Here is a 19,669-nt window from a genome sequence, read left to right on the forward strand (position 1 = left end):
ATCACCTTTCTGACCTTCAGTTTCCTGAGAGTAAGAGTCATCTCCCAGGTGAGGATCAAAGGAGTTAACTGGGTTAAAAGTGCTTTGGAACCAGTAAGCCTTTGCAGGATGGAAAGCCCACTCAATACCTTATTAACTATTTTCGTGGAATCTTTGTTACATATGAAGCATAGAATACTCTGTGTCCTGTAAGCACATATAAAAATGATAAGCAAAGCGAACAATGATTGAAAAGACTGAATAAACTCAAATCTTCCCAAGAATTATTACAGTGGGAGTCACCTTCCAGTGGGACCAAAGAAAGTATTCACTTCAATCTATTTTATCAAGCCCTCTGAAGACCTACAGAGGACCATATCCTACTCATGGCCTTTCAGTCACAAAGGCTCAACCTCTCTTATCTCTACAATAGAAATCTATCACAAGGAACTAGAAGGGTAACTGTGACATGCATTCAAACCTGATTTGGTTAGGTAGCCACATCCCCAGTCTTATATAAAAATGCTCTATCATCATGCTGATCCGGGAGCAGGACCACCCTATTCCCTAACCCCATCCCCATCTAAACCATCCCAGCAAGATGGCTGTCAGAGCTACATTACCCAGAGATCCCTGGGACCTGACCCGTTGACCCAAGGATTCCTTTTAATGCTCTTATTAACAGAGGAAGAAAGCAGTCCAGTAAACTCACCCAAAGACTTGGCATCAAGGGAATTTCCCCAGCTAGAGAGAAAGCACATTGCTCTTCTAAAGAATTTCCAGAGAAGCAGATTTCTGCAACTTCATTTGGTAACCTGGTCCATGTCTCACAACTGTCAACTCGTAGCTATGGGGCAGCAAACAAATATTTGGGGAAGGGATTGTGCATTGCTTTGTTCTGCCGGTGGGAACCAGTTCAATCCTGCATGTGTTTTAAATCAGCAGGCTCTGCCATATTGGGTGGGGAGACAGCGTTCCTTTGAAACCCTCCAAACTGAGGACTGGAGGAGCAGAGGCATACCTGGCTCTTTCTTTAGCTCTTTTTGGAGCCATGGTCAAAGCCTAGGGCCTCACAGACAGAGTCCAGCTTGCAGTTGAGTTTGGGGGCTGGTACCGTATTCTTTTCCATCTTGATCTGAGTGCCTTTGTCAGCCTTGAGGGTGTGTGGGGTTATGAAATCTCTGGTTCCCTGAGGCTCATCACTCCCTGTTGCCCACACAATTCAATTACTCACACGTTCAATCAGTCAGCAAATATAATCAAGCTTCTTCCAGGGTCAGGCTGAGCACTCTTCTGGGTATTTGGGAAACAATGAAGATTAAGAGATTAAAAACAAAAATAAAAAATCCTTGCTCTTTTGGAGGTTACATTTTATTAGGAATACACAACAGTTGATACAAATAAAGCATATAGCACCAGAAAATGATCAGGGAATAGGGAGTTCGAGAAAAGAGGAAGGTAGTTACTGAGAAGATGAGATCTGAGCAGACACCTGAGGGACCTGAGGCGCTGACCTTGTGGAAATCTGGTAGCAAAGCACTGCAGGCAGGCAGAAGAGCCAGTGCAAAGGCCCTGAGGTGGGAACAGCAACCAGGCTAATACAGCCTGCGGGGGGACCCTTGCAAGACCCCTGGAGATACTCTATTTCACAAAATCTACCCTAGTAACTAGTGAAATGCATAAGTCCAACCCCAGACTATGACCTGCACAGCATCTTGGCTTAGGTGTGGTACTGTCCCTTGAAGATCAAGCAGGGAAACAGAGATCAAACGTTTCCACTTATGTCAGGGACACCAACACGCCTCTAAGAAGGGAAACTCTGAAACTGCCTCCCCCCCTCTTCCTGTCCACCATCACGAAGTCCTGTGAGATCTTCCTTCCAACGTCAGTCTTGTCACTCCCATTTACCCCTCTGCCAACATTCCCACCCAGCCATTCATTATTAAAGGGAAACGATCAAGCACCTGTATGTAGCAGCATGGAGTGCACATGGCAAACAAGATAGACACAGTCCCAGCCTCCCAGAGCTTATAGTTCAAAGGAATCCCAGCCTCTAGCATTTCATTAGAAGAAACCGCCTCCTAACTGGCCTCCTTGAATTTACTTTTTGTTTCCTCCAGGCCATCTTGAATCAGTTGTTGGTCAATCTGACACTCAGGATGATTCCAGAAGACTCCCTATTGGCCTCAGAATCAGCTACTCCAGGTCCGCCTCCTCATGCATTGCAGTCTCCCTTCTTCCTATCAGAAACCATCTGCCCATGCCATTCCTTTGGCTCTGAAAATCCTCTCCAAGTTCTCCAGAGTCCCTTAGTTGCCACCTGCTCCCAACTTTGTTCAACCTTTCTCCACTAAGAGTAGAGAGCTCCCAATTTCTATATTCATTCATTCTTTTTACACTTCCTGAGTCTACTGGATGTTAGGACCTGGGTAAGCAAACTGTAGTTCCCACCCAGCCCCAAGCATCAACTCTAGGAGACAAGAGAAATATGAATTTTAAAAAATTGGGGCACCTAGTGGCTCAGTCAGTTGAGCCACCGACTTCGGCTCAGGTCATAATCTCATGGCTTGTGAGTTTGAGCCCTGCATTGGGCTCTGTGCTGACAGCTCGGAGCCTGGAGCCTGCTTGGATTCTGTGTCTTCCTCTCTCTCTACCCCTCCCCTGCTTGTGCTCGCTTTCTCTCTTTAATAAATGAATAGATGAATGAATAAATATAAAAATGTATCATTATTTACCTCATTTATGTGTTGGTTATATAATGATTTTATTATTTGATTACTATTGATCATAAATGGATGACTCACCAACAACATGAAGTTCTCTGAAGGCAAAGTACAAGGTATTGTGACAACGTTCAGTGAGTAACATGTGGCTTAGTTGGGAGATGATTTGGGGAGAAAAGGCTTCTTCCTTGAAGGACTGACTTCTGAACTAAGATTCAATGCACCATTATCCAATGGAACGTCCTGAAGTGGTAGAAACGTTCTGTCTCTGTGCTGTGCAATCCAGTAGCCATCAGCCATGCATGGCCCTGAACATCTGAAATGTGGCAAGTGCATCCAAGGAACCACATTTCAAACTGTTATTTAACAAACTTAGATTTAAATAGCCACGTGTGCCTAGAGACTGCTGTATTAGATAGTGTGACTCCAAGGATGATGAGGGGTTAGAGATGTTGGCAGAAGGCAAAACGAACAAAAGGATGTGTGTGAAGGTCCTGAGGCCAGAGGGAGCAGTGCAAGCTTGAGGGCAGGACAGAAGGAGCGTGTGGCTGGAATGCAAGGAGCTGAGAGAAGTATCAGGAGATGGGCCAGGAAAGCAGGTGGAGCCGAAACCATGCAAGACCTGAAGACCACATTAAAGACCTGGTGTTCTACCAAACAGTAGTGTGATGCTATGGGAGCATGGGAAACAAGAGTGACGTGATCAGATTACATTAAAAAAAAATCATTCCTGGGGCACCTGGGTGGTTCGGTCAGCTAAGCATCCAACTCTTGATTTCAGCTCAGGTCATGATTTTACAGTTCAGGGGTTCTAGCCCTCCATCAAGCTCTGTGCTAACAGCACTGAGCCTGCTTGGGATTCTTTCTCTCTGTGCCTCTCCTGCTCACTCTCGTGCTCGCTCGCTCGCTCTCTCTCTCAAAAAGTAAATAAACTTTAAAACAAAAATCATTCCAGCTCCCAGACAGAGAAAGGACCAGGAAGGGGAAACCCATACATGAGATCAGTTAGGTCCTCGCACTGATCCAGTGGTATGTGGTGCTGGCGATGGAAAGAAGGCAGAGATCTGACCTGAGTTCAGGCTCATCACCAACTTCGTGGGTGACTTAGGGAAGGTTGCTTAACTCTCTGGGTCTCAAGTTTTTCTTTTCAACCGTAAAATGGGAACAACCACCCCTGCCCCACCAACTTGTATGACAATCAAATGGCTATGAAGGAGCTTTGTAAACCACACAGGTTCTACAAATGTAAAAGGTTAACATTGCCTGCTCAATCCCACATGGGCTACTCCTTCTTCTGCTCCTTCTCCCTCCAACCATTACTCATATTTATTGCAACTTAGAACAAAACAATACTTGTTGGCTTCCTAGGTGCTGGGTTTTTCCATGCAACTGAACTATTTCATCCTTAAGGGCAGAGAATTTGTTATAGACCTCTTCTAGACACACTCCAGTTTAGCAAAAATTACAGCACGTAGCAGGTGCTCAAAGTGTCCATCCTAAATGACACTCAACAAATGCCCGTAGGCTGAGTGACAGCTTTAGCTTCTTTTTCCTTCTTCCTAATGGAAGCTTGTACTAATCATACACTAGCTTGAAATGTTCTCACCTTCTTGGGATGATTAAGACTGTGGCTCCAAAAAGAGATGTAAGCCCTTAAAATCAGGGACAATGTATATACCTCTAGAAGTTGCATTTTTCCATAGCACTTTGCAGGTATGTGAGTACCGACCCAATAAAGACCTGCCAATTTTAGGAGCAGCGGAAGTAGCAGAAGAGAGAATAGGATTTGGAGTCACCTTGCTAGGGGTCTTGTCCTGTTTCTCTAATACCTGTTCCTTTCAGAGCCTCAATAACCCCATGTGCCAAAAAGAATGGCAGTCTCACACAGTTTGCTGCAACATTTAAGATAAGAGACGCCAGAATTTTGTTTTTTGTAGCTCTAAGTAACATTAATCCGACAACCATTGATTGAGCAGCAAAGTTGTGCCAGGCAATGTGTTAGATGCTGGGCATGCAGGGGTGACGGTATTAAAGAGACCAAAGAAGTCCCCAATTACAGTGAAACCTGTTAAGGACCAGATAAAACGCTCTGCGGTAAGGACAGGTGAAGACAGCGGGCTCTCGGGCAGCAGGGCAGGGCTTCTCACCCTCTCTTTCCTCTGAGGTGGGCAACGAGGACAAGGGCTGCCAGAGGTCATCCAGGAAGGCTCCCAGGAGGAAATAATGCTTACGATTACCTTATAAATGCCTGTGCAGGAGTTGGGCAGGTGAAGAAGAGAGGAACATGCCAGATAATGATAATAACAGAGGGACACCTGGGTGGCTCAGTTGGATGAATGTCCAACATTGGCTCAGGTCATGATCTCAAGGTTTGTGGGTTTGAGCCCCACATCAGCGCAGAGCCCACTTTGGATCCTGGTCTCCCTCTCTCTCGGCCCCTTCCCAACTTGCATTCTTTCTCAAAAACAAACAAACATTAAAAAAAGAGAAAAAGAACAGAGGCATTTAACTCCTTCATGTACTCAACAAACATGAACTGGGCCTACCACAGGCAAGGGACTCTAGGGACATTCAGATACACAAGACATGACCCCTACGAGGGGGCACACATTTTTCACATGAGCAGACAGCCAGGTAAAGGCACTTATAATTCAGTGTGGTTAATACAACAATCAGGGTAAGGTCAAGGTTCCCCACAGAGTGGCAAATTCAAAACACTTCAGGTAGTTTAACATGAAATCGAAGCAGGGAGCATGGGGAGTGAAATAAGCCGGGGGGAGAGGGGCCACGGGCAGAGCATGAGGGGGCAGCTGCAGTCCACCCCTTGCTCAGATTAATCACGTGACCTTGGGCGGGGTTACTTAACCCTTCAAAGCTCATTCCTTCCAGCTCCAAAACAGAAGAATAAGAACTACATCAAGAGGCTGTCGTGCGCATCAACGGATGTGAAGTCTCCAACACGCTACCTGGAACTTAATGAGTGCCCGAGAAGTGGTAGTTCATCAGCAGCAGCATACTGTTGTTCTTGTTCTCATTAATGTGATAAAGAGGCAACCATCTCAGGCCGTGTGAACAGCCTAACAACTGCTCTCAAGCTCTTAACTTCATGAAGCCCTTAAAAAAGAAGACACAGGGCAGGATGTATTTTACATCACCCTTTGCCGGATGCCAGCGCTTGTCAAAATCTTACATACGAGGAACCCTAAAGACAGGGAGTGAGTGGACGGTCCCAGAGGTGCCTCCCTAATTGCCTCTAACGTTTCAGCATTCTATCTCAGTTCACGCTCCTCCACCATCGACCCATTTCCGTTACTGTTACCACCATCACCAGCACAGGGAAACACGGCACTTTCTCATTTCCAGGTACTGTCGTGGCACCATATAGGCTTTAACGCATTTGATCCTCACAACAACCTGCTGCAGATAAGGTCCATCATCTTTCCCATCTTGGAGATACAAACACTTAGGCAAGAAACATGGAGTACCTGGTCCAAAAAGACAAACTAATCAACGTTGGGAACAGGACATCAATCCAGACAGTCTAGTTCCGGAATCTGTGTACTAAGTCCCGAATATAAAAATGCTTCAGCTGCGAGTAAATGTGTCACGCTTATCCCGTGTCTTCCGGCACACGGTCACACAGCCATACTCGAGGTGGGGGACAGCCTAAGACCCAAGACCTTTATCCCAATAGCCTTGGTGAGGTAGTCTCACTAAGGACCAATGCCCAGGGCACTCATGGGGGCTCAGAGGGCTCAAACAGCTGGTGAGCTGGCCGGCACCAGGAGATGATTAAAAACCTACCATTAAACCTAGCTGTACTTAGAGCAGACCTTTTTTAAAGTAGCTTTTCATCAGGGGATTATATTTTCTTCTTGACAATTTCCTTAATGGCAAGAAAGGCTATATGTTAGAAGAACAAAGGAGACCCAAGGGCAAAGAGTAGAAGATTCTCACCAAGGCGGGGGCCGAGAATGGGGAGGGAGAAGGAAAATTAAACAGGCAGAAGAGGTGGGCCCCCACTTTTATTTCTACAAAACGCTCCGGCGCAGCCCACCCCCACCTCCTCTCTCTGCCGTCTTCTCTGGGGGCACTAACAGCAGCTCAGAGCTCATTAAAGTTTAAACAGACTGATCGATATGGACAGAATGGTGAATTGTCCATCTGCAAATTACCAAGCCCTTCATGAATATTTAAGGAACAAAACTAGGAACAGAGAGAAGAGAGAAAGCAGGACTTTATTTTTCCCTCTGAAAAAACAAAAAACAAAAAACAGACCAAACAAAATATCTCTGTCGCTCCTGATCACCAGCAGCCTGACTGCAATCCAAGGCCACTCAACATCAACATCTGCCTGGCACAACTCAATGTTGTGCTTTCTCAAAACACACCACATGTGCATGCCACCACGCCTTTGCACACCCTGCTGCCTCTGAATAAAACGAGGTTCCCCTGACCTATCCACATGGAAGGTAGGACAGTCCAGTGACTAAGAGTGCAGCTCTGGAGTCAGCCTGCTTAAGGTTCCAGTCCCGCCATGAACTTGGGTAAGTCACCTAACCTTTCCGTGCCTGTTTCCTTCCCAGTAATACAGGGGTAGTAATAGTACTACCTTCATAGGGTTGTTGTGAGGATTCACAAGCATGACACATGCTACCACGGTTTCCATAGCGCTGGGCACGTATGAAGGCACAGCAGGTGTCAGCTAGGAATATCGTGACTTCCTCCAGAATCAGTCATACAGGGCCAGATCCTCTGCAGGTGCCACACCCTCTGTCCCATCCACCTGAGCCCGAGCTCCCTTTTCCTCAGCTCCAGCCAGAGCCACTTAGCCCCTAGTACCTACGAAGTCATAGTCTAGCTGTCTACTGGTCTCTGCCACTAGCCTGTGAGCTCCTGTAAGGTCACGCCTGTATCTAAAGTACCCCAACACTGTCCCTGACACCAAGGGTACAAAAGAGACATGCTCAGCAGGTGAGGGCAGGGGAGACTCTGCAAGGGTAGAACGCCACAGTTGTGCCCATACCTTTGTGACAACACAGCATGCGGCCCAGATGTCCTCAGAAGACTGTTCATGGTGGTTGAATTGAGGCTCCCACTGGCTAATTGGCTGGTCTGCAAAAGCCAAAAGGATGCCCCTCTGGTCCACCAGAGCTGCACGGACACTGCCTGTTCCAACGTCCACACCCACATAGTAGCTCCCTGGATCCTGATCTCCCCCGGGCATTGTGGTCCCTTCACCTGCAGAGATCAAGGGGAAAAACCACATGAAGACCAAGTAGGTCTGCAAAATCGGGCCCAAAATGTCTTAAAAGTGGAAACAAAAGGAGGGCCGCTATCTGGTGGTCATTTGCTTCGTCATTCACCCAATAAAAATACAGAGTGTTCACAGAATGCTAATGGACACACTGAGCTAGGTGGTGGGTAAACGAGATAGGCAAGGCCCTAGACGTGGAGTTTCCATTCTTGGAAGGAAGTCAGATGTGAAGCAGCTACCAATCACACAATTCTATAAGCAAAGTCATGATACCTAGTAAGAAGTGCTTTACATGTAAATACGGGGCTGTGGGATCCTGAGAATCTAGAGTTAACAGATACGTATTTATTCTCATTAGATTTGAATCAAAATGAGGACAGCAGCCACAGTACTGAAAAGGAAGCTCATCTACCCTGTCAAGCATTCATTCAAAAAACTATCTGCTGAGCACCTGCCATATGCCAAGCACTGTGAAAAATCCATGCACCCCCCCCTGTACTCCTCACTGTGACCCTGGAAGGAGAGTCTACTTAGGTAATCTCGAATTTACAGGTCATCAGGGAGAGACTCTAAGAGATACTTAACTTTTCTCCTAAAGGTAATTTCTCTTAAAGGTAGGTCCACACACTTAGGAAGAGTAAATGTACATTATTACAATGACACACATTGTACTGATGGGGAAATAGGTCACTGGGACGTGAAGAGAGGCGGCAGCAGCATTCACAGGGGGCCCGGACCCACAGCCTCCCATCTGGTACCACCAAGTCCCATGGATGCCCCTTCCGCCATTCCTTCTTAACAGCCTGCAGCGCTGCAGCCGAGTCACATAGTGACTGGGCCTTGGGAAGGAGCCTCTCAGGAGACCGCATCAGGAATTTGCGAGACCGTCTGTTTTCTTTACAGACCCCTTGTGGGTTACTAGGAAATCTGACCAGAGAACACTCAGGAATTCCTTGGCCTTCATCGCTGCTCTCAGTCCCTCTGGTCAGATTAGCCCGCATGACACAGAAATCTCCCAGCGCCTTTCATTTCCCAGATCAGCCTTTCCAAGAGCAAGAACAAGCCCCTAAGACAACTGCACCGACAAACAGGCTACAACTCCCCAGGTGAGCCCGGGGCAGTCTTTGCACCCGGAGTCTCATTTCAACCAAGAAAGCAGCCTGAGCCTGTCAATTTCAAAAAGGTAATGTTTCCTGGGCAAAGCTACACTTGGGGACGCTAAAATGCAGCCCGCTTGCAGATGTTCAGCTGCTTCCTGGATATTTATCCTACTCAGGAAAGGTGACTGCTTCTGACCTCATCACAGGGATTCCCCAACAGTGTTTGCCCCCTTCGGCTCGCAGGCTCCCTGGCAGGTGGAGAGGGAAACGGAGTGAAGCCATAGCCAGCACGTGTGCGACCTTCAGCCGGGCTCCAGCGTCCAGGCTTGCTCAGCCTGCCTCCCTCGCTTGCATGCTTTGGGAACTACACGGGACCCACAGCACCAGCCATCAAGCCACACATTCCTTAGTGTTCTTCAAGCCACTGAAGCCAAGATCAGCCCAGTGCCCCCTCTACCTCTCCCTGCGGCCATCCTTCTGTGGGGCCCTCTCTCGGGCTCTGGATGGCTGAAATATAGCATGGTGTCCTGGGCATGGCATGCCAGGCCCACCACGAGCCTCCCTGTCTAACACACGTCCCATCAGGTTTACACCGACTTCAGATATTCTGAGACTCCTCGCAGGTTCTCAAGGCTCAGCCTGCCTCGGGCTGCCCCACCCACTGCTTCATATTCGCCCTTCCCTTCCTCACCTCTTCCTCTCTTGTGAGCCTGGTGACCACGGGACCCACATTTCAAGCTCCAGCTCAACCATCTCCCCTTCAGGAAAGACATCCTTGCCTTTCTCTGTCCCTTGCTGCCACCTGCGTACCGTGTCCCTGCTTTCTTTTAAAACCTAACCATTGTGAAACAGGATTTCTTTTCCGTGCCAGGTCTGGCTCCCTTACTGGCCTGAACCTGAAAACAGGGAACTTAGTGATTTCGGTATGCCAAGCTCCTAGTATATCATCAGCTTTCAATAAATGTTTACTGAATGAGAAACTAGATCAGTGAAATTGATAGAAAACATGGATGAACAAGCTCATGCTTTAATAGTTTGAATTCCTCATTTTGTACCTATATGCATGAGCAGTTTGTCTTGATTCTAATCTCTGTATGCTTCATTCATCCAATTAACATTTAGTGAATGCCCACAACCATATTTTTATTAATTCTAGGGCACTCATTTTTTTTTCATCTTGCTGCTCTAAAATCAGTGACTCCTACAATCAGTGGCATCTTACAATTACGTGGTAGCATTTTCTTTCTTAGCAGTGTATGAAATAATAATGCATCTTGTAATCAATGACTGACAGTCAAAGAAATGGAGATTGTGCCAGGCACCGGGCACCCTATGAGCTGAGGACAGAGTCAGGGACAAACTAGGACAGCACCCTGGCCCAGAGCTTCCTCAGGTTTCTTTATCTGCAAACAGGAAGAAGACTGACCAAGCCAGTTCCTCCCCCTCCCACTATTGCCACACTTACATCTTCTTTACTTGGAGTTCCCTCCTTTTGCTTCTCGCTGTCCCCAGTGTGAAGGCCCATGGGTGCTACTAACACTGGTCCTCACTTGCCAATAGCCCCCGGCCCTTGGCTAGAGTTCTCCCAGGCTATCCTCAACACTTCGGAGAGAACCTAAAAATAAATAGGAAATGAAGAGTCTATACACACATTCAGCTCACCTCTGCCAGCCATCCAGGCTTCTCCCATCCCTGCGAGCCCAGCTCCTCAAGCCTGGGTTCCTCACTTTTGTCTCCGTTTTCCTCTGCAGGGAGTGCAACATCTCCTTCTCCGCCACCCACACATTCGATTTATTTCTAGTAAAATTCAAAGACAGATTTCTGCTCTGCAACTGACCCAGGGCTTACCTCAGTTCTGGTTTTTGGACCCCAGTCCTCACTAAAGAGGTAAGAGCCCACGCTTCAGGAGAGCTCCTACCTCATAAGAAGAGAGGAGCTTTACTACTCAACAACTAGCTCCACCGGTGCCCAGATCACAGCTATCCCCAGCGCCAACCCAGAGCCTGGCACAAAGCAGAAGCTTGAGTCGTTGTGACCAGTGGATACCTCTGAAACCTATCATTACAGAATAATAAAAGGTACTATGCCTACTGCGTCTCCAGCGCTCTGTTCAACAGCTTGCTTACATTACCACACCACTTTTAATCCTGACATCAACCCTTGAAGATTCATTCCTAATATCATCCCCATTTCACTGAGGGGAAAATGGAGTCCTAGACAGATAAAGTAACAGGCTGCAGTAGATCATGTAACCAGTAAGTAATAGAGTTGGCAGCAAACCCCTTCCCTGTGGCTCCGAAGTTCCTAACCATTCTCAGGGTGCTATACTGCCTGACTCTCCCCCATCTACTAAATGCCTATTTGACAAGGACCCTGCCTACTTTGTCTAAGATTGGCTGACTCAGAACTCAAGGTGCTCACTTTCAGAGATGGCCCCGTCCCCAATATCAGGCTGCCTCTCTCTGGTAAACCACCTGTTTCTAGACCACGTTACCAAAGCACTGGTCAGAAAGAGTAAAACCCGCAGGGACAAGGACATCATACCTCCTGGACTGTTCACACATGCCTCCTAGTTCATGTTTTTCTAAGGAATGGATCCTAATTAAATATTTCAGGTTCACCACGTTTCCCATTACTATAGTTTTCAGTGATCTCTTTGTGATTGTTTCCACACCTGGACCCTGAAAGCAGGGAAGCAAGTAAAGTTCAAGTCCTTGGGCGGCTTCCCTGAAACTCGACACTGAGAGTTTTAAAAACTCTACCAGAGAACTCCCTTCAAATCAGATCCCTTGTCTTCCGGCTCTGTGCCCTTTGTTCCCGGGTCACAGGTACGCTCCGCTGTGTCCTGGACTCCAAACTGTATTCAGTTCCCCTTTGCCTGAAAAAATAAAATAACTGCAAAATGGAAAACATTCCATTTTCTAATTTGTTAAGAAAAAAAAAAAAAGGGTTAGGTGTGTCTGGCACTTGCCCACATGCCTTAATCTTCTCCAAATGAAACTCCACCAAGTTGGTAAACCTATCACCATTTTATACTGGGATGGGGAAATTCGCCCAAGTCACTCAAACAGTAAAGAGCAGCACCCGGATATGAACCTCAGCCTCTATGTCAAGTGTGCAGATCTTTTCACAAACCAACTGACCAGACTGAAAACAAAATTTTGTTAACTTCTTCAATAGCAATATCAACAACAAATGTAGCCACAATTAGCAATGATTAAGCTCTGCTTTGCAAATCACCCATATGATTTTGTGGTTCCATCTAATCCTTGCAACAACCCCGTGAAACAGACAGTGTGAACCCATTTCCTAGTTAAGGAGACTGAGATTCTCAGCAGTAAAGCAAAGAACCTGAAGAGCTGGGATTGGAGGCTAAGTTGGAACGGCTGCAAAGCCCAATTTAGGAATGGTGGTGGTCGAAACTTTGGTTCGTCTCATTCTTTAAGGCAAAGATGAAGGCTCTAAAAACTCTAATTACTATTAGGGCTACGGGGGGGTGACGGGTAGGCAGAATGAGGACATGGACTGTGGGGGCCAGGAGAAAGAAAAGTAATAGAGAAAAACTCAGGCTGTGCCAGACACAAGTCCTGGGCCACTTCTCAGTCTGCAAGATACTTCACAGGGCAGAAGCAGCCTCCTTATCCAAGTCCCCGGCATGGACGGACTCACTTTTAGCCCTGGTTCATGATCAAAAGACTGTTCCTATGATAAATATTTATATGGTTCATTAAATAATAGCCTGTAAAAATATTATTAGAAATAGGCCACAGGAAACCACAGGCTTCGCAGCTTATTCTTCAACAAATGTGCAAGTTGTTCAAATGCAGCGTGAAAAATAGGGACACAGACACAGGAGGCTGTTCTTTGCAAAACTATTTCAGCTCTAAGAAGGGGGGTCAATGCTACAAATACTGTGCCAAAAACCCATCATTTGGGGCTTGTTCTTGTATTTTTCCTCCTCCCAAACCCTACAAAACCTAACAGCAATAACACTGTTTCCTACGACTACACTCTTCCACAGTGAATGAGCTTACCTTCAGTCCTAGCTCTTAAAAAAAAGCCACTCCTCCAGGATCAATTAGGTGACAGCGTCCGCAGAAACAGTGTCCCAGAGATCTGAGAAGGAACTCAATATCCTCTTTCAACTTTGATCTTTGGACTCTGCTGTGAGCCCAGGCACAGGAGTTCCACACAATTTATTTATTCGGTTAGTTATATTGCAAGTGGGTGGTTGGTCAGTTTGGAAAGAAGAAGAGAAGCAGTGAGTACGCCTGTCCCTCTAACAGAAAGAACTGAAAGGCACTTCAAGCAAATCTCACAGGCTGGAAGAGGGCAAGAGAGCTCCGGATGGGAAGTAAAGAGCAATAATACCTGGTTGCCTAGTGGTTTTTCCAACAATACACATGGGAGAAAACAGCACAGGTTACTCACAAGTGACTCATGGTCACTTTTCCTCTTAATGTGAAAATCTGTCTCCTGTGGCCCCAGTCTCAGAATATTTCTGAAAGATTAACTGAGATTATATAACTGAAGTGACTAGTACAGCACCTGATATAGGATACACACTCCGTAAAGAGCTCCAATTATGAAGACGAGCATTATGTCCCTTCCAAATCACCTCTGGACACCTGCAATACACACTGTCCATACCTGGGTGTTCTCAGTCTAACGGCTCAAATTCCAGTAAATGAAGCAAACATTAAGTACTTTCTCTGTGCCAGGACACTACGGAGCTTTTGCTGAAAGAGACAGGATCTCTGATTTTTGAGCTGAGAATTTAACCAAAGAATCTGATCACTGAAGATCAAATGGTGATGACTCAGGTTATTCCTGGTTTTGGGGCTTCCAGCGAAACCTAAGGCACCCAGTGAAATTACATATGGCCGTAAAGTGGCTTCGAGCTGCTGCCGGCCCCTTAGCCACACTCTGGGGGCCAAGCTTCCCAACCCACCACCACCTCTCTTCATAGAACGGGAGATGATGGTCGGAAGACGAAGTGCCAGTTCACTGTTTGCATCACTGCTCCAACCACTAGATCAGAAACTCAGTATTTTTCAGGATGCTGAGGGCCTTTGTGCCCTGAACTGAGCCCATGCTTACATATAAGCACCAGGTATTCAAGGGGATGCACAGTATTAAATCAGACAGGAGAAAGGCTGGCTGTTCTTTTAATTCAAAGTTAGATTCCAAAAGGCAAAAAAAAGTCAGGACTCACCAAACCCCCATGCCTGCCTCACAATGTGGCAGCCACAGGATCAAAACGGAGCCAGTCCTGGATGGTGACCAAAACCACCGCCCTCCACAAGCCACACAGGCAGAACACAACAGCTGACACAAATACAAAATCCAACCATGTCGAGGACAAATGCACAGTATAGGTCCTAAAGAAATCATGGATGGAAAATCTGACTCATGAGAAGACATCCCCAAACTCCCAATAACAAACACCGCCTTAGCAGCAGATGAAACTTTGGATCTCCCACATCCTCTTCTGTAAGACCCTGCTGACTCTCTCTTCTTTCCAATCCTTGTAATCCAATAAACCAACTCCTCAGAAGCCTTTTATCATGCCCTACCAAGCTATTCTCTGAAAGGGAGAGGGGACACCTCATTTAGAACACCCATCGAAGTTATGTGCTGCAGCTCCCATTGACAGATGAGGAGGATGAGATTTGGTGAGGATCGATCTCTAGTTGACAGTCACAAAACCAGGAGACAAAGAAGGCTGTATTCAAATTCAAGTTTGTCCAAGCCAGAGCAGGGCTCTTGCTGCTGTCCCTGGTATGACTTGGCTTTCTGTGCTAAACAAGGTGCCTTTATCCCGGGCAAACTCAGAATGCCCTCGCAGGTCTGTCCATCCTGTGAAATCTCCTGGGACACTCAAACATTACAAGTTTGCTGCTCTGCTCTGGTTGAGAAACGCGATGTCACTATTAATGCTCCTCTAAGGAACGTGAGATACTCATGAGGAGTGTTCCACTCGCTAGGTCCTCCTACCGGCCAGTAAGCACGGTGTAGGTCACATAGGAACAGGGCAAGTACTGGGCTGTGGCGGATGGGCTTTTAAATGCATACAATAGTCAAATACCTTTTAAAATAAAGTCTCTAGGGACTCTGCCCCTGGAGAGTTCCAGAAGCACTATCAGCAGGCCTGTCTCTGCGTGAGGCCCCTGGCTCCTCCCTCAGGGCAATCTCCCTCCTTGACCAGGCACGTGTATGGAGGGGAGACGATGGGGGTACGGAGGGGAAAAGACGGAGAAACTCCTAGGACAAGGGGTCTTCTCATCTGAGTCAGTCTATCTTCCGCAAATCCAATTCACACTGAGTTCACTAAAAGCCAGCGTGCGAGTCTGATGGTCTCATGCTCCCATGCCAGGACCCTGGAAGCAGAAAAATGGCAAGACAGGCAGAAAGAGAGTGAAGGCTGGCATGCTGATTGTGAATGCAAAGTTATTATAGTTTAACCTCAGTATGCCAATTACCAAGCTAAGCTCATAACAGGGAAAACTGTACACAAACTTGGTGATTTATTATTACATGGACTCTTCTTTTTGGAACATGAATTCCTGACCTCTGCATTCTGAATAATTTAAATATATATGTAGTTTCTCTCCCTCTGTCACTTTCTTCTCCAAGAGGCTGTTGATTTGCTGACATAATTAACTATGAACTGATTTTCTACAGAACTAACCAGACCTTCAAAGCAAGGCCGTTATCATTAGCATACTGGCTGAAATCCAAGGCTTTTCCAAGAAAAGTCACTCAAATTAGAACAACAGAAGAACCCCCAACCTCAGTGACTGCTGTCAGATGTCCGCAAACTCAGGAAAGGCTCAGGGCAGTATTAGCTAGAGCAACAAAATCCCTTCCCCACCCACAATCCTCCAGACCTCCTTCCTCAGAGACCATGCTCAGCCAGAAGCCAAGGTCTTTGGCCTCTTCTTGTGTTTACCTATTTATGAAGCATGACCAAGAAGATTTTAGGTCCAAGGTGAAAGGCATAATGAACAAGTTATTTGAAGATTAAATGTTACACTTGGAGAGCTGGATGGTGCCATTTCACAAACATGCCCTGTCAAAATTACCAAGAGCGAGGGGACAAACTCAAACCACCGATTGAAAGAAGGCTGCTTCTGCCCAAAAGAAGCCCAAGCTCTTTATTTGGCACCAAGGACCTCAAAGTGCTGGCTTCTGCCTGCCTCTCTAACCTCACCTCCCTACCCCCATTCCCTGATGTCAACCCCCTATACAACAACCCGAGGAGCTGCTAACCATCCCTCAATGAATGTTTGAAACCTGTGTTCATTCTCTTTCCTCCTCTTGTGATGCAAAGAACACAAACGTGCAGTTCACAGAAAAAGAAATACAGTGAATACATATGAACACTTAGCCTCACAAAAGAGAGGAAATATAATACCAAACAACAAATTCACATGTAACAAAAAGAGAAACTGTTGATACTGTTTTGGCACGAATACAGGGAAATAGGTCATTGCACACACTTTTGGTGGGAGAGTCAGGGGTTCAGCCTTCTCTAGAACAATCTGCCACTATCTATCCATTTTTAAAATCTCCCCTTTTACCCTATAGGTGTTTTATTTTTTTTAATGTTTATTTAATTTTGAGAAAGTAAGACAGAGTATAAGCAGGAGAGGGGCAGAGAGAGAGGGAGGCACAGAATCCGAAGCAGGCTCCAGGCTCTAAGCTGTCAGCACAAAGTCCAACGTGGGGCTCAAACCCACGAACTATGAAATCATAACCTGGGCCAAAGTTGGATGCTCAACTGATTAAACCACCCAGGCACCCCTACCCTACAGTTTAACTTGTAAGAACTGATGGACTGGCTCACCTAAAAGATATATATAAAAAATATACACTATATCATGTTTTTGTTAAGGTAAGAGCACCCTTACAAAAACCCTGGAAACATATTCAATGTTTATGAGTAGGGGAATTGCTAAAACTTATACATAAGGAGCTATTAGTACCAATAAGAAGGAGCTAAAGAGGTATGCTAATGGTATGTTATTAAATAAAAGAGCAAATTCTTAGAGACTACAGTATAATCCGACCCCATTTGTACTATTTGTCTTTCATAAAGAAGACAGACCACCAGTGGTTCTAAAACAGTGCTCTCTAGAAGAACAGCATCAGCATCACTGGGGGACTAGAAATGTAAATTCTCAGGCTCCATCCCTGACCTACTGATTCAGAAACCCTGGGAGTGCAACTCCACAGCCAGTGTTGTAAAAGCCCTCTTGACAAATGCGACAGTTTCAGAGTCGATGTATTGTACTAAGACATAACACACAAGATTCAGGAAGAACACACAAACTCCCGCTTCCTGCAGTGACACCTAGGGAAAAGAAAGGTTGTGGAAATGTGGAAACAGTTTTGAACTTCTCTCTGCTGTCTGAATTTTCACGATGAGCGGCTAATACTGTGGTAAAAAGTAAGATCTTCCTAATACTGAGTGGAGCTCTGCTCTGCGTGGCTCCCAGCCTCCACACGTCATTTCTGTCCTATGGGATCATCTAAACCACTTAATCTTTTTTAGGTGAGCTGTCCCTTTCAAATGCTTTAAGAGGATTCTAGTGACCTCCTATTGGCCATCTTTCCTCCACGTTACAGATTTTCCATTCCTATAACCATTCTTCCATGCCATGGCTTTTTCTAAAATAAAGGGAATAAGGTGCATACATTTAACAAGAAGGATCTTCAGACACTCATGTTTCCATGCAACATGTGGAGAGCAGGTAAGCTGTACTACTAGCATGCGGTAAGCACATAGTAGGTCTCTACCTGCCTGGAGACCCCCTGGATGCAACATATACTGAGACAAATCAGTGACCCATGCAGCCCAGTATCCAATGACACTAATATCAGAATAATTTGTTCAAGAGAAAAGGGAAAGGAAGCTTGAGTATGTTCACAAACTGTCTCCAAAGGAGGGCTTTGAGGGAGCCTTCGTCAAGTACCCTACTCCTCTCTTCCTAGTGTTTTATCAAGATGTATCTTCATGTGAATCCAAATGTTTCCCAAACATACTTATACTTTGAGCCAACCTTTATCTTGGATCAATAAATTCCTCATGAGTGCTTATTCTGTGCCAAGCACAGGACCAGTGACTTACAACGTGACCCTGCTAATACTCCCAACAACCCTGGCGGCATTCATAATTAGAAGTGGGGGAGCTATGGATCTGGGCAGTTAAGGTCGCTTGGCCACCATCACAGAACCAGGAAAAACCAGAGAAGGACTTCCATCCTATGCCCCTTCCACGGGTCATGGAATACTTTTAAACATCCTAACAGTAGCCTCATCCTAACCTCAAAATTGGCCCGTAATCCCACCATTCCAGAATTCCACGAACGACAAACACTGAGACTTGTCTGTTGAAATCACTCTTGATTTTACAGAGTCTTCCTCTCAGCTTTCGTCGGCCACAACCCACTAGTAACGGAGTCCCTTCTTAATCTCTCCATCCTGTGGCCAGTTTAGCAGAATGCAAGCTCTTCGGCTGTCAGCCTGGTCGGCAGCAGACTTCACTGTAGCTGAGGCCCAAATCCAGATGGCCGGGGAACTGGGAATACACTGAGCCTGAACACATGTATCACAATATATCACTGTGTACGTACCCACTGTATGACTCTGCTTCTCCATGTTGGTAAGAGCCTCCCCAATAATATAGGATGATGAAGGCCGGGGGGCAGGGGAGGGGGTGCTGTTACAGGAGTCTCCTGGGAAAGTATTCCTACTTTGGGAAGGAAATCTCATCATTTCTCCCTCACATGTCAAACCTACTTCTCCCCAACAGCCCAGACATACTATTCCTTCTCTCCTCTCTCTCTCAGTGAGCAGCACCACCAACTGCGCTGATTGTTAGCCCAGCATCTAGAGGTTATGACTCCTGGGCTGGTTACTCTCAGCCTGCCCCACCCCCACCATATACTCAATCCTTTTCTGCCTATCAAGTGTCCTAGGGCTACAGGCTGGATCTCCAGGCGCCCCAACCCTCTGTCCTCTAGTTGGGTTTGGCCAATGGAGAGCACTAGCAGAAGCCTTCAGGGAGGAAGGAGAGTAAGCCCAGACTCCCTCGCACTGAACTACCTGCATCTCTTGAACTACGGTAACAAAGCCTCTGAAGGCAGCTTTCTGCACAGAGCTTCTCCTTTTGGGTTCTGTTAACCATTCCTCCCCTACCGAACCCCTTGAAACAGGATAGAACAATCCTACTGTATTAGCCCCAGGGATTCAGGCTGCCCTCATCTCTCTAAATAGTTCCTTTACTAAAAATCATCCTAATTGGAAGGTGTCTTCTGTTTCCTCTTGATCTGCTTCCTGCATGTGCCCTTTCAGGCCTCAAGAAGTAAAAGTGGTCCCATTATTACTGGTGCCTGGGTAGTTCAAAACCCCTTCCCCATACCCTCCAATAGCCCCTTCTTTATATTTCCTTCAGAAATTACATTTGAAGACCTCCACTGGGAGCCAAAAATGAAGTAACAGGAACCTTATTTACATGCACAGGAAAAACCACTTAAAAAAAAAAAAATATATATATATATATATATATATATATATATATATATATACAGGAAATGAGGGCTCTC

General features: G+C 46.2%; 1 protein-coding gene across 7 annotated transcripts in view; it reads right to left on the reverse strand.

The window, feature by feature from the left end:
• The window catches only part of FGGY (FGGY carbohydrate kinase domain containing), a 418,690-nt gene that overhangs the window by 388,570 nt on the left and 10,451 nt on the right, over window positions 1–19,669 (reverse strand). For all 7 annotated transcript variants that reach the window (XM_029948058.1, XM_029948056.1, XM_029948055.1 and 4 more), the window contains exon 2: window positions 7,729–7,943. In XM_029948058.1, the coding sequence (XP_029803918.1) occupies window positions 7,729–7,929 (201 nt within the window). In that variant the 5' untranslated portion in view covers window positions 7,930–7,943. The remainder of the gene's footprint in view (window positions 1–7,728; window positions 7,944–19,669) is intronic.

The sequence above is a fragment of the Suricata suricatta genome, chromosome 8 (genome assembly GCF_006229205.1).
Source record: "Suricata suricatta isolate VVHF042 chromosome 8, meerkat_22Aug2017_6uvM2_HiC, whole genome shotgun sequence".
In the NCBI taxonomy this organism is placed as follows: domain Eukaryota; kingdom Metazoa; phylum Chordata; class Mammalia; order Carnivora; family Herpestidae; genus Suricata; species Suricata suricatta.